Source organism: Copadichromis virginalis, linkage group LG5 (assembly GCF_057382275.1).
Source record: "Copadichromis virginalis isolate Kocher_CV1m ecotype Utaka linkage group LG5, C_Virginalis_male_GT1.1, whole genome shotgun sequence".
Taxonomy (NCBI): domain Eukaryota; kingdom Metazoa; phylum Chordata; class Actinopteri; order Cichliformes; family Cichlidae; genus Copadichromis; species Copadichromis virginalis.
Genome location: NC_140622.1, coordinates 33,016,737 through 33,030,365, shown reverse-complemented (window position 1 = coordinate 33,030,365; position 13,629 = coordinate 33,016,737). Strand labels below are relative to the sequence as shown.

Genomic DNA, 13,629 nt, shown 5'->3' with positions numbered 1-13,629 from the left:
AATACTCATTGTGAACCGTATCCATTTTCTGACACTGATCTGGGTTATAGGGTCACAGTATAGTAGTGTCCCTTATCAGTCACCTCTGCCAGTTCTTCCTAGGAAGACACCAAGGTAATCTCTCAAGAGTGTCCTGAGGTTGGCTCTGGGTCTCCTCCTAATATGGACAAACCCAAAACACCAAGATGCCAAGGACAGCCTCCTTGTCAGGTGCCTGAACCATCTCATTTGCCGCTCATCTATGTGAAGGGCTCTACTCTACCTTACCATGGTGCTGGGTCACGGGATATGTAGGGGAGTGCGGGTGGGGTCTCCATGCCCAAGTGGTCCCAGAAGCTTTGTTGTCATGAGTTATTTGCCCCTAGTAGGACCTCCCTAGACAAACTTATCCTAGGTGAGGGACCAGATTAAGTGTGATTCAGAAAACCCCACTAAAGAAAAGGAATTCAGTGAAGCCATTTGCCCTGCCCAGGATTCCGGGGCCCCACGCAGGAATCAGGCCTATAAGAGGACCTTTGGTGGGCCCAGCCCGAAAGAGCCACATGAACCCACCCTTCTATGAGCCTTCCATCCAGAGGAGCCACTGGGGTTCAGTGCAAAGTGGACGCCACTCAGGGAGAGGTCCTGGCAGTTTAATCTTGTTGCCATAACTAGCTACAGGGACATTATAAAATCTTTTCCCTCTAAAAATCACATTAATTCAAGTCAGTTTTACCACAAGTTTAATCTCAAATAATCTCATAAAGTAACCAGCAATAGCACATCATACCAAATAAGGCAGCATGGTTAAGCTAATTTTTAATAACCATAACTTACAATTACATGCAAAAAGTGGATTCCTGTTATCTGTCTTTCTTAAACAATGTTTAAAATGGATAAGTGGTGTATTTTTGTACTCAGTCAGTAGGCCCTCACTATCATGCACCTGAAAGTAGGTTAAGCAAATGTAGCACCAATTACAAAGAGCTTGAGAGTCAAAAGAGGCCATGCAACAGCAGATAAAGAGAATGTTAATCTTTTCTGTTGTGTTTGGTTTACTGACAGACAAATCAAAAAAATCACAACATGCAACAAATCAAGAGGGACCTTTATACTACCACCTGCTACAACCAGCAACCTGGTGCCCCTTACAGATGTCATAAACACAGGGCGGCTCTGACTGTGGGAGGCAGGAAATCAGGTTGAGCCATCACACCCCAAAGCCACAGCAGAAGCTGTCAGATCACAAAACAGATACATCTCTCTGCCACCGGCAGCCAGGAGACATCAACTTAATCCTCTCTCACACACACTACTGACACCATGCTGTAAATAAAACACAAGCTGACATAACCACTATGACTTCACCAAATTGAGGGTAGAGATTAAAACTGGGCCATCCCCTAGTACACCCAAAGGAGAGTAAGAGCACAAGGCCGTAATAATTATTATTATAAACTTTTTATATATAATTACACAGTGCCTGCTAAATATTTGGAGACAGATTCTCAGGAGAACAAACAGAAATGGTTGTGAAGGAATTTTAAAGAGATTTCTCAGCTGACTGTAATCATACCAAACCAGACTTCATTATAAGAGTCAAGACGGTCATTAAAACAAGCGAGCATCTTTCTGACGGCTGTCACCATCACAGCTCAGCTCTGGCACTGACAGGCCTCTCCGGATGAACAAATAAACAAAACGTTAATGTAAAACTGGAAGCTGTGTCCATTTCCCACAAGCCGGGCCTAAATCTTAGGCAAGTACCATTAGCTCCGTTACATATAATAAAGCCACAGGAAGCTGCACTGCTTTGCGACGCTGCATTGACGGACTTGGGCACTTGCTAGCATTAACTAGCTGGCACCGTGCAATAACTGCACCTTGCTAGTCAACAACCAAAGCTGAACAAAGCCGGTAACCGGTGTTGAGATACGGTGATAAAGCTTTACTGTACCTAATAGTACCTCTTTATTTAACATTATCATGTACCACCACTTTTACTGGAACATGCCAGTTATATCTGATAATCAGTGGTGTGGCGTCAACTCCCCCCGTTAGCTTTGACAACCGGCTTCGGGAGCTAACGTTAGCACAGTTAGCTAGGTAATTGTCCCCTCCCCTCCCAGCTCCCTCCAAACGAAACCATCATCCCCACGTCCAACCTCTGCTATTAATCACTAATTAAACATCAGTATGTGCTACAGTCACAGGGGAAAATTATGCATGAAAACAAGTAATTTCTGCGTTACCCACGTCAAAGGATACTGGGGTGGCTGAACAGCGCCGGGCTGAGGAGCAGTTGGGGCTCCCGGCGGCAGAGACACGGAGGTCAGGGTAGCCCGCAGTTGGCTCGACGGAGAGGGGCCACTTCCAGGTCCGCTAACTGCGACAGCGGCGGGTTTGGGGACCACTTTCGGTGGCAAACTCATCGCAAAAAAATCAATAACAAATAAAAACAATATCTTAATAAATACTGATGCAAACAGCGCCTAGCCTGCATACATAGAGCAAGCGTTGCGGATTCTTGAAGCAGGCCCCAAAATCCCTTTAACGAATTGGGATAACGAAGCTCGAATAGCAACACAAACGTCTTTTTTTCATGGAAAGTCGCTGTTAGGATCAGCGGTGCTATTCATGGGGACGGTGGGAGGTTTAGCCTCCCTCACCCGTCCGGAACCTCTGCGGATCCGGCTCGGTTAGTTTCTGTTTAAAAAAAAAAACAATCGCCGCGATCTTCAACCTCCCTCGGCGATCTACCTTTTCTTCTCGGCAAGTGTGTTTTCTATCATTTTTTTCGCACATAGATGAGAGACTTCGCCAACATGGCGTTGCGGCCGCTTCCAGCAGTCCGGGCAGGACAGATGATTCGGCAATCCTCGGCCAGTTACGGAATCGCTCGGGTAATCAACTAACCTTCAACCAAAACACGAAAACGGCGTGGCTGACGCTCCCCAAATGTGTTCCAAATCAGTTTTTCACTATTTTAAAATCCAGTTTGAAATTAGAATTAATAACGGTCGCATCACGACTGTAACTGCTAACTGTAACAAACCCGGCTCCTTTTATTACTACTAAAATAAATTAATGAGATTGCACAGGTGTTTATAGTAAATTAGGTTTCTGTATGGACAAAAATAATCATCTTACGTATTCGGCTATTGAAGTACCAGCGCTGTGCGTTAACAATTGTGTGTTATTACTGCCATCTACCGTTCTCGCGTTTGAGTCGCAAGGCATTTCCCTTAGCTCAAGGATGCCCAACTAATTTACTTCATAAGTCACATCCCAATGTGATCTCAAGTAGGCAAGACCAGTGAAATTAATCATGAATTAAAAGATCCCAATTCATTGTTCCTAATTCACCCCTTTTAAGTGCACGAATATCAAACAAATCTGGGACTAAATGCAACCCAAATCGACCAAACTTGTGCATTATGACCTGGGAATACCAGCATTACAACACAGCACGGATTTTTTTCTTCTTTTATTAAAAGTGAGCCAGTGAAAGACCCTTTACCCCCACTTAAAAATCTGAGACATAAGGAAAACAATTTGAGATTGCCTTCCTTATTCAATGTATTCATTTACAAAACAGATGCCCAAGATCTTTTAAGATAGTCCAAGGAGGAATCTACATTTTGCATCACCTTAAAAGGAATAGCAGTACATTTTATTGAAAAATTTCAGTAGTTAATGACTTGAGTGCAGTACCTTAAGTTGGGAGGTGGTGAAAACAATAAAATTAGAGGACTTAAGAAAAATTGATATATGCAGCAGCTGTACATCCATTCATCCTCTAGTACCCTGCACGCATAGGCAGGGTAATAACCATGAAGGAGCCAGAACATTTAGAAAAAACAAAAACCTCAAGCTGTGAGCCAATTTCCACCCTCATACTGTTGCTAGTTTGTCCAATCATATTTTGTACTTCTGACAAATCAAAACCGGTCTACATGAAATGTTCTGAATGCACAAAGGTTTTGAACATGTCTGAGCCATTTAAAAATCTGATTTATGATCAGGCAACATATTCATTTACACCTATAACCTACTACTGTAAAAGACAAAGTAACCCAATATCAGAAATTCAGATTACACCTGAATCAAGGCAAACTGAAGATAACAGAAAGCCAGATCATCAAGTTTAGTCAAGAGGGATAATGAACAACAACTTGAGGATTGTATTGCTAAAGAAAAAACAAAACACCCACCAAAGTGGAAGAACCTTACAGCATTAACTTCTAGTCTATGAATTTGGCAGGTGTCACCTGTGCCCAACTCTTTTCATAGATATTTCAATGAAACTGATGCAGAAAACATTTTGCAAAAAGTCAAATGACACCCAAAATTAGCCCAGGGAAGACCACTGGACCCAAACAAAACGTATGCAGAATCTGAGCCTCTGGTCACCGTGTGTCAGGTCAGAATCTTGCCTGTGAATTAAAGTGATGCATGAATCAAATAAACTGAACAAGGGAAATGTTTCTAGTTTGGTTTTAATGTACAAAATTTGTGACAAAATGTATAAATGGGCATGGCACATTGTGGCTCTGCTTACTCAAGTTCTGAATGACACTGACCAGACTGTACACATTTTTGGAATATTAAGTGTTAAAAGGCAAACACTTGCATCATTAAAACAGTATTTTTTTTTACCCCTTAACGGCTTTAAAAAAAAAAAAAAAAAAAAAAAAAAAAAAAAAAAACAGTGTTAACTGCACTTTCCTCAGGTTAAAAAAAAAAAATAAACAAAAAAAAATATTTAAATTCCTGGTTCACTTGTATAAAAGAACAAAAACTTTAAATATAACATTCAATAAAAGCAGCAGATAAAAGCTCAGTGGAAAGTAACAAAAAGTCCCATTAATCTGCTCATTTGAAAATATGAAGCCAGAAGAGTGGTTCCTCCATCGTAACTATCAGGTGGTTTTTCAAAGCGTTCAAACAAACCAAAAACAAAATAAAGCGACATTAAATCTCAATTTCGGGGAATGCAGTTTGCTAAAACAGTCTTTGCATAGAAGTAGTGAAGATTGCAATCCTTCCAACACAGCAGCCACATTTTGTCCCGATAAACAGCCTGATAAGCACTAAGTAGCAAAAGGGGACTTTCAGTGATACCTGCATCCCAGTCTCATGAGGCTTTGTTGGCATCTTAAACAACCCCCACCCCCAGTGTCAGTTTCACTCCTGTTAAACTCCGTGATCAACGAGGCATCACCAAAGCTCACACTTGTGATTTGGGTTCATGGGAGTATCTGCTTTGCATCCAAAGTGCTTTGAGAATTCACGTGAATTTGACACTGTGCCGATGACCCTGAATCTCGGAGGACTGTGAGGATCTGTCATAACGCCCTCATGCGAGCTCTCAGGTGTCTTGACAGAGCACCATACCTGTGAGAGGAACAGAGATGAGACAAGGATGAGTTATTTGTCTACCTAATCCTTCAGAGTTACTCAAAAAGCTGTTGAGAATAATTTGCTTTGGTGCAAATTACCATGACAACAGGTACATTTGAGAGGCAACAACAAGACAAGCCCAAAAAGTTTGATTTGTCTCCCACTTTGATTTTTGGAGTGATTTTCAGTTCCACAGACTAGTATGTACTTTCCAACTTTCATATTTTATTCATCAAGATCCAGTGTGTGATTTAAGTGTTCCTTTAATTTTTGAGCAGCATATCTTGAGAGACTTTAAGATCAAAATCTCTCTATTCAAACCTGTCCCCTCCACCACCCATCTTATAGCAGTGTTTTAGCATTGGTGTTTATTACAGAGTTTTACACTACAAAGCTTATAATAGGTCTTGTTGTCTTCCTACAGCCATGGTTTTGCATACAAGCATACAATCGAGATCTGTGACATACCAGCTTTCTTAGAGCCTGTCAGAAACAAACAGGAACAAGTGTGGCAAACTTGTGTATCCTTTGAGTGTGGTAAATGCAACGCTGAGAACCAAGCCAAGATGGTAACCACAAATTGTTATTCTGAACAGTTTACAGCTCAAAGCACACCCCCAGATGTGTATTAAGGCTTTAAAGCAGAAGCAGTGTTGGTTGGTACAAACCTGGGCAAACCCCACAAAAAACAGCTGATGGTTCGTCATTCCCAGCGCTGGCAGCGTGGCCTCCTCACCGTTCTTTTTAATCCAGTTTAAATAAGCCTTCAAAACAAAAAGAAGCACCTCAATTTACTTCTAGGGCATCACTTTTGCTTCTATAGCATTTGGTCATCTGCCTCACAGCTTATGACCTTTCATTACATGGAAAGAATGTGTGCATGTGAAGTAGTAACTAGAGGCTGACAAGGCCACTCATAGCCACCTGTTGCATTTCCAGGCTTCACTGTAAACTAGACAACCTTTTTCCAATACAGATTAATGATATGACCCACAGCAGGCCTGAGAGATAAACTGCTACAGGGGCTTAATGGCAAATCTGTGCACTGCTCGTCTGACCTTGTAAGCATGCAATGTGTCAAAACTTGGTTATAACCCAAATACAGTCTTATACCAGCATTGCTCACAGAAAGCCCCTTTCTGCACATTTAAATATTTCATGAGGTTTCAAGGTGAGCCGTGCTTCTTATCTGACAGACGTTGTAAGCAGCCTTGAGTCCACCGTTGTCAGCGATGTTTTCTCCCAGCGTTTGTCTTCCATTCAGAGACTCTTGGTTGATGCTGTAATTGCCATACTGCTCCACCATGCACTGGGTCTGCGTCTTGAAAGCTTCAACAGAAGAGTTCTTCCACCAAGGGCGTAGGTTTCCATCTTTATCATACTCCCTGCCTTTGAATACAAATATTATTAGTTTTGGTCAAGTTTAAGTCACTCTGAAAATACAAATTAAGATTTTTTTACCTTGGTCATCAAATGCGTGAGTCAGCTCATGGCCCATGACAACTCCAATTCCACCAAAATTGAGAGCTCTACACAATAAAGAAAATTTAGAGGGTTGTTAAACAGATTTGCTGAGTTTTAAGTCACAGACAATGATTTAAAGCCAAAACTGACATCTTTTGATCGCCTATGATATCATCACCCATGATGACTCAGACCTCAGAGGCTTAAATAGTGTAGGTGCTGGTCTCAAGTGTGAGAAAGTCATTTGTATTTCACGTTAATCTAAGTGGCTACTGGCTTCAAGTGAACACAAAGACTAAGAAGGTGGAAAATTGTGTTTGGGTGGAACAGCTGTTAGCACTGTTGCCTCAAAGCAGCAGCTCTGGATTTGAATCTCAGTAGTATATGAATGTGAGTAAATGTGACGGTCAGTTTGTCAGCCAAATATAAATGCCTTTCACAGCAGAATAAAGAGTGTTAATTACTTTATTTAGCAAACTCCAACAACACATGGAGGACATACTTAGGCCAAGAGCGACTGTAGAATGGAACTTGCAGGATTCCTGCAGGCAGAACCATCTCATTTTTTGTTGGGTTGTAATAGGCATTTACTGTTGGAGGGGTCATGCTCCACCTGCAAAACAAGGTACAAGAATGCACCTCATGAGATCAACATCAAGTTCCTGTTCCTACACAGACTTCAGATCAGTTTGAAACTAATGGGAACCTTAATCTAACCCCTCCTCCATAGCTCAATTAGAGACAAAGTTTGGTTCTGCTACGTCAGTATAATGCACACACGCCAATAGAAATTCACTCCCATAACAGTGTGCTACCTCCCCTGTGAGAAGGATGGTGGGAAAGAGGGTTAAAACTGAGGAACTCACTGGTTTCGGTTGGGAGGTTTCCTCAGCTGGTCTGCAGTCACTCTGCCTGAGAAGTTGTAGTACTGCATAACATTCTGGAAGTAAAGGCCTGACACCACAGCAAACTGAAAGAGGAATCAAAGTAACAGAAAATAAAATTCAGCATTTTAATCAGGCAAAAGAGACCATGACAAACAAAAGTGAGAAGTTAGGACCTGTAATCCACTTTTGCATTTACCTACATCATTGAACACTTTATCCAGTTTCGTGCCATTCATGATGAATTCAGGATACCCGACCATGTTGTATATTGCATCTGCCTGTGAAAGACGACAATTTGTAAGAGACATATTTTCACAGCAGATGGCAGTGCTGCATTTCTCTGCCACTTCTACACAGAAAACAGTTCATGCACAGATGTCACCATAAAGCACCAGGGGGATGCTTTATACCCACTTTTTCTTTTGCTGCCTTTTTTGTTTCTGTGTCCATCCAGCTCACATACTTCAATCCATCCTCAAATGCCTGCTTAATTTCTGTAACCATTTTCTCAGCCTGAAGCACAGGAAGACAAAGAGACGTCAATCGATCTCTCGCAGATGCTATTTTGAAGGAAGAACCTTGAAACACTTACAATGGCTTTGCTGTCCTCAGCAAAGGTGGCTTTGACAAACATCGCGCCAAGAGCAAAGCCCAAGGCACTGTCTGTGTCGCTGACGCACAGCTTCCAGCGTGGAGTGCAGCTCTGCAAAAAACCCAAGACGCGTTAAAGAAAACGATGCACCCTTCACTGGTTGTTAGGTGTCATTTGCCTTGTGCAGTGTTTTTTTAGGCTGCCATATTTTTCTTGCTTCAGATTAGTTACCACCTCCTAGATTTCCCAGATTACACATGACTAATCCTCATAAGTTTTAACTTGCTGCATTTAAATTGCCTAGAACCCCGACTATGATAAACAGATCTACATGGCTAGAAATAAATTCACCAATTTTGAAGTGGAGGTCTGCATCCTGCTTATTGCATTCCTGCTGTTAGAATATATAATTAAGGTGTAACACTACTATTTTTTTGAACAATTTTATGAAGGATGCCAAGACCTCTGATAGAAAGTGAACCATATACTTGATAAATTGCTTTGTCTATGACCTTCGAGCTGTTATTTTAAGCAAATTTTAAATGCCATCTCTCTAGGCTCAGCGATTGTATATAGCTCACAGCACTCTACATGCCACACCCAATTTTTGATGCTGCCCTGAGTCACAACACACTGATACCAGAAACTCTTTCATTTGTTAAGTAGTTACATTTGTCATTTTCCCCTAAATCTAAAATGCACTTTAAAACAAACCTCAGTTATTCAAATTAAATTTTGCAATTACAAAATTAATTTCTCATAACTGTTTTTAAAGGTTTTCCTTGTATTTGCAAAGTATAATTTTGCTACCTCTAGATTAACACAAGTTTATCTTCAGGTGAAAATGACAGAGCTGTAGGCAAAAAAAAAAAAAAAAAAAAAGACGCAAGCGTTCAGAGCAAGAAAACGTTAGAATCCGCTCGGCATACAGATGGAAAATGAGATGTGGAACAGAAACAAAGACGCACGCAGAGTATTGGTTTGTTATTTCAGCTTGACCCCAGTGGGTAACGAGACAGGGAACAGATCTTCCTCCAATAAGGGATGAAGTCACTGGAGTATTCACAGTCAAACAGGAAGCACAACTTTAGAGATTGAGCTGACCTTCCATAAAGTTTTATTTGTTTGAAAAATAAAAAAATAAAATCTGTAGCATCATTGTGTTTCGTAGAGCAAATCATTTGGGTTTTATTTACTGTAAAAATAACTCCATATTAACCTTTGCTCTCTAGAAAGTTGAAACTGCTCTTTGTATGTCAGCCATTTTTTCCTCTATTATAGGAAAGTAGTGTGAATACTTTGCATTCACAAGACTGCAGATTATCTGTACTCTTTCTGGGGAGGTGTGACGTCATTTACTGCCACTGTATTTATGTAGCAGCCAACTCAAGACCTGGACAGTTTAACTCCGCTCTCTACAAAGTTCAACATAATGAGTCAGGTGAGCAAACTTGCTGTCATTTTTGTGAATGCACCCTTTGATCTGAATTTAAATGTCACAAGACTGTATGCTTACATTATGTCACTGAGCAAACTCTTAAAGCAGGAATTACTCAACAAGCTGTCATTTCTGAATCAACCCAGAAACTTTCAAATGCAAGTAAAAACAAAGAAGGATGCAGTTTGGAGTTGGAGTATTTTCAGAGCAGGAAACTGCAGATTCCCGTTACTGTGTCTGCATTTTATGAAGTGAACACTTTACATATTCATTTTATTCTTACTTCTGCCCCTAGCTGTTACTGCCACTTGTTTCTAAGAAGGTGCATATTTAAGCCATCTATAATGCAAGTTTGAGCCTTCTGCTATTAGACACCTCTCCAGCTTTGATTCTGAAGACAGACACCCTCTCTACTTTAAGATTAGATGCAAGGCTGTTTGATAAAGCTTACAGTTAGGGCTGGATCAGGTGACCTCAAACCATCTCCTAGTTATGCTGCTATAGGCTCACCACTGAGACACTTCCCCTTATGCACTAAAGAGACCCCCCCATGCCTTTAACGTTTGTCTTCCTCTCCTGTAGTCTGGTGGCTGTTTAAGTTCTTCCTCCCCACTGCTGCCAAATAGTTTCACATATAAGGGCAGTCTAATTGCTAGAATTTGTAGAGTCTTTACAATATAAACTGCCTTCTGATTACTGATGTGAACTTAATTTACTTAGGATCACAAAAGGATAGAACCCATCCCTACAGAAGCAGTATTATAGAAATAAATACAAATTGATCTGGCAAAGATTTAACATTAACACCAGTTAAAGCTGGTTTGACATGTTTTTATATCCAATTTAACTGCCAGTGCCCAGATGCATTCCAATATGCCCATCGAGTGTTGAGATAACCAGGAAGACATTGATTATAGTGACAAGGCCTAAGGCTTCATCCCTTACCTTCTTGGTTCCATACATGACCTCAAGGAAACGCTGCTCTGCATCCTGGAACTTTTGATCCAAAATTGAGGCCATCTTTCTCACTACTTTCATCATCATGTAGTTGTTGAGAAGGCTTACAAAAGATAAAAATATCTGTTAATTGAAGAAGGGGCAATTCACAATAAATCCAAGCAGTTGGTCTTATCATGTAAATGTACAAGAGTTATTGTAGACTGTTGATCTCCTCTGCTCCATTTTATTTATTTGACTGCATAATAAATCTAGGGGAACAGATATTTACATAGCTGTGTTCACAACGTTATGCAACCTGTCTTTGACACGTTAAAGAAAAAAATGATTAAGAGTTTCTTTGCACCTCACCTTTTATTTGTTTTAGTTATGAGGTCAGACACTTTCTGGAGGTATTCTTTGGCATAAACCACCACTGGCTCTGATCCATTAAGTGACACAGAAGCAAACATTTCTCTGAGGTATGGCATCCAGTCCACTGCTGGAGCTAGAGTCTGCAACACACAAAACAAGCAACTGAGGAATGATGAGAAGAGTCTGGGCTTCTTTACAGTGATCTTAACGTACATTCATGGTCATTCACAGTGCAGCTGACATTTGAAGAAAGTTTAAATACTGCAAACATTTGTTCTTCCCTTTGCCGATACCATCAAAACTGAGGCCTACACTGGAAGTTCAGCATACTTTGCCTATCTGACTTCACTCACCCCAAAATCTTTAAATGGCAGTCACACAAAGGCTCTCAGTAAACCACAGCATTTCCTGATCTAGCTACAAGGTATCACATGCAAACATACAGTGTGCAGCATAAAGCCAGCCACAAACAAAACAAAGACATAACTTAGACATAAGAAACCTATAATATTAGGAAAAACATGAAATGCTTACTCCAAGCTCGAAGCAACAGAATCGCTCTTACTAACCAGTACTGTTGTTACACAAGAGTGCTTGTAGCAATCCACATCTTATGATACGCAACTGGGAAAGACTTTACACAATTGCTAAGACATACTCCAGGGCCTGTTAAGTCTGCAGTAGGAACTGAGACAGCTTTGGAACCCCAGAAACATGCGGTTAAACCTGAAGTTAGAAGAAGAGATCTCTGGAGACACTCACTGTCAGGTCCTTTGCCTCCATCTTATTGTAAATGAGCTCCTCATCTCTTCTCTCCTCCTGAGGGACTGTGATGTTGGCCAGGGTGGTTTCAAAATCTAAAACTTCCTCCATCATGGCCCGAGAACTTTCCTTTGTGCCACCCAGAAGAACTCCCAACTCCACTAGAAAGTTGAGGTATGCTGTCAGATACTATAAAGAAAGGCAGCACATTGAGACAGGGTTGTATGGAGAAAATGTTTGAATGCATTATAAACTTAAATTAGGAAAGAATTCAAACTATGGAACCACATGCTACTATGCAGAGTTTATCCCCCGAGGCCAAAATAGGAATATTATTAAATATTTGACTTCCTTTTGTAACAAGGCAACGAGGCTCAGGGTGTGTTTAAATTACTGTGCACCCTTGCATGCAAACTGTCATAACTAAAACCAGTCTAACACTGTAGACAATACCTTTTCATTTGCAGTTTTGTTGAGGTAGTAATCACGTGAAGGTAGTCCCAGGCTGGTCTGATCCACCTAGTGTTAAGAGAAACAGCCTATGACTCCGTTCGGCCTCTGTATAAGCTCAAAATCAGCCCTTTTGTTTTCATTTGGCAAGTTTCTGCATTAGCCTGGCAACTCCAGCATGTAGGCTAATGCAGAAACTTGCCAGAGATCCCACTTTTTCCTTTTTGTCATAGTCTTGTGACACCCTACAAAAGGAATGAATTCATTTGAAAGCAGATAGACCAATACTGTAGCAATAACAAAGGAATCGGTCCAAGAATAATAGATAAAACCTGTCCTCGAGGAAGCTGTTAAACCTTTAACTTCTGTTCTTCTCACCTGGATGATGTTAGTACTGGAGTTTTTGGAGTCTGTGCTGACAAACACAGTGAAGAAAGGAAAAGTACGCAAGTTGACAGACACGGTTCGCAGAACTTTTTGGAAGTTGTCCTTGTCCCAAGGTTCAGTAAGACCCCATCCTCCGATCTGGAACAGACAGGAATTAAGCACACTTTCAGAAACTAATGGAGCCAAGAAAATCAATTTTATTAAAATCAATAAAAATGATTTCTTTTAAAGTTGAATAACCATACCTGGTCAATTAGTTGTTGGAGTGGCTTAGCTCCCAGTTCCTCAATCTTGGTCTCATTCATGCAGGCCTCATAATATCGCTGGGCCTTTTCTTCAGCATCACTTAAACCTTTCATTGTTGTGTTTTCTGCCCAAATACAATGAAATCACACCAGTGGAAAAAACAAGCTAAAAATATGGGGGTAAAAAAAACTAAAAACACTGAACTGCATTCAAATAAAGGATCTTTACCTAATAACTGCTTCATTACAAGCATGTTGTGTTCCCACAGGTTGCTGAAAGAACCCCAGCGGGACTTGCCCTCATATAGTGGGTTGTTTTTTATCCAGCCCCCACAAGCAAAGTTATAGAAGTCCTGGCAGGGATCTACGGATCGGTCCATTGCTCCCAGAACCGCACTGGCCACAGTAATGCATGGCTCTGTTAGGCACAAGCCTGGGTGTGCTGTTGCACAAAAAAAGCAAAAAACTGTTTTAAAGCATATTAAATTCATGGATAATTCACTTTCAGCATTATCAGCTAGTGGGAAACAACCAAAATGGATAATCTGAAAATAATTCATTGTGGGATCAGAAAACCAGGGTTTTCTGACCATCTGGAATCCATCATCTTAGAAGAACAAATATACAACCTGAAGGGACTGCGTATTGCAATATTCTTTAGAAATAATAGTGATACGTGGCAGGTCTTTGAGGAAGTGGCATGTTCCACTA

The 13,629-nt window shown here is 40.8% G+C and overlaps 2 protein-coding genes across 12 annotated transcripts in view; both read right to left on the bottom strand.

The window, feature by feature from the left end:
• The window catches only part of eif4g3a (eukaryotic translation initiation factor 4 gamma, 3a), a 70,793-nt gene extending 67,842 nt beyond the window's left edge, over positions 1 to 2,951 (bottom strand). For 5 of the 10 annotated variants that reach the window (XM_085457397.1, XM_085457400.1, XM_085457401.1 and 2 more), the window contains exon 1: positions 2,236 to 2,950. In XM_085457397.1, the coding sequence (XP_085313523.1) occupies positions 2,236 to 2,411 (176 nt within the window). In that variant the 5' untranslated portion in view covers positions 2,412 to 2,950. Of the gene's footprint in view, positions 1 to 2,235 lie in introns of all 10 variants that reach the window. The other 5 variants (XM_085457395.1, XM_085457398.1, XM_085457402.1 and 2 more) reach the window with 3 other exon arrangements.
• Positions 2,952 to 3,451: 500 nt separating this feature from the next.
• Positions 3,452 to 13,629, bottom strand: part of ece1 (endothelin converting enzyme 1) — a 32,073-nt gene continuing 21,895 nt past the window's right edge. For both annotated transcript variants that reach the window (XM_085457392.1, XM_085457391.1), the window contains 16 exons: positions 13,148 to 13,360; positions 12,919 to 13,043; positions 12,665 to 12,811; positions 12,290 to 12,355; positions 11,837 to 12,025; positions 11,072 to 11,214; positions 10,709 to 10,823; positions 8,326 to 8,436; positions 8,148 to 8,246; positions 7,934 to 8,011; positions 7,713 to 7,816; positions 7,349 to 7,459; positions 6,844 to 6,911; positions 6,581 to 6,771; positions 6,051 to 6,146; positions 3,452 to 5,376 (listed from right to left, as the gene is read on the bottom strand). In XM_085457392.1, coding sequence (XP_085313518.1) covers positions 5,200 to 5,376; positions 6,051 to 6,146; positions 6,581 to 6,771; positions 6,844 to 6,911; positions 7,349 to 7,459; positions 7,713 to 7,816; positions 7,934 to 8,011; positions 8,148 to 8,246; positions 8,326 to 8,436; positions 10,709 to 10,823; positions 11,072 to 11,214; positions 11,837 to 12,025; positions 12,290 to 12,355; positions 12,665 to 12,811; positions 12,919 to 13,043; positions 13,148 to 13,360 — 2,033 coding nt within the window. In that variant the 3' untranslated portion in view covers positions 3,452 to 5,199. The remainder of the gene's footprint in view (positions 5,377 to 6,050; positions 6,147 to 6,580; positions 6,772 to 6,843; positions 6,912 to 7,348; positions 7,460 to 7,712; positions 7,817 to 7,933; positions 8,012 to 8,147; positions 8,247 to 8,325; positions 8,437 to 10,708; positions 10,824 to 11,071; positions 11,215 to 11,836; positions 12,026 to 12,289; positions 12,356 to 12,664; positions 12,812 to 12,918; positions 13,044 to 13,147; positions 13,361 to 13,629) is intronic.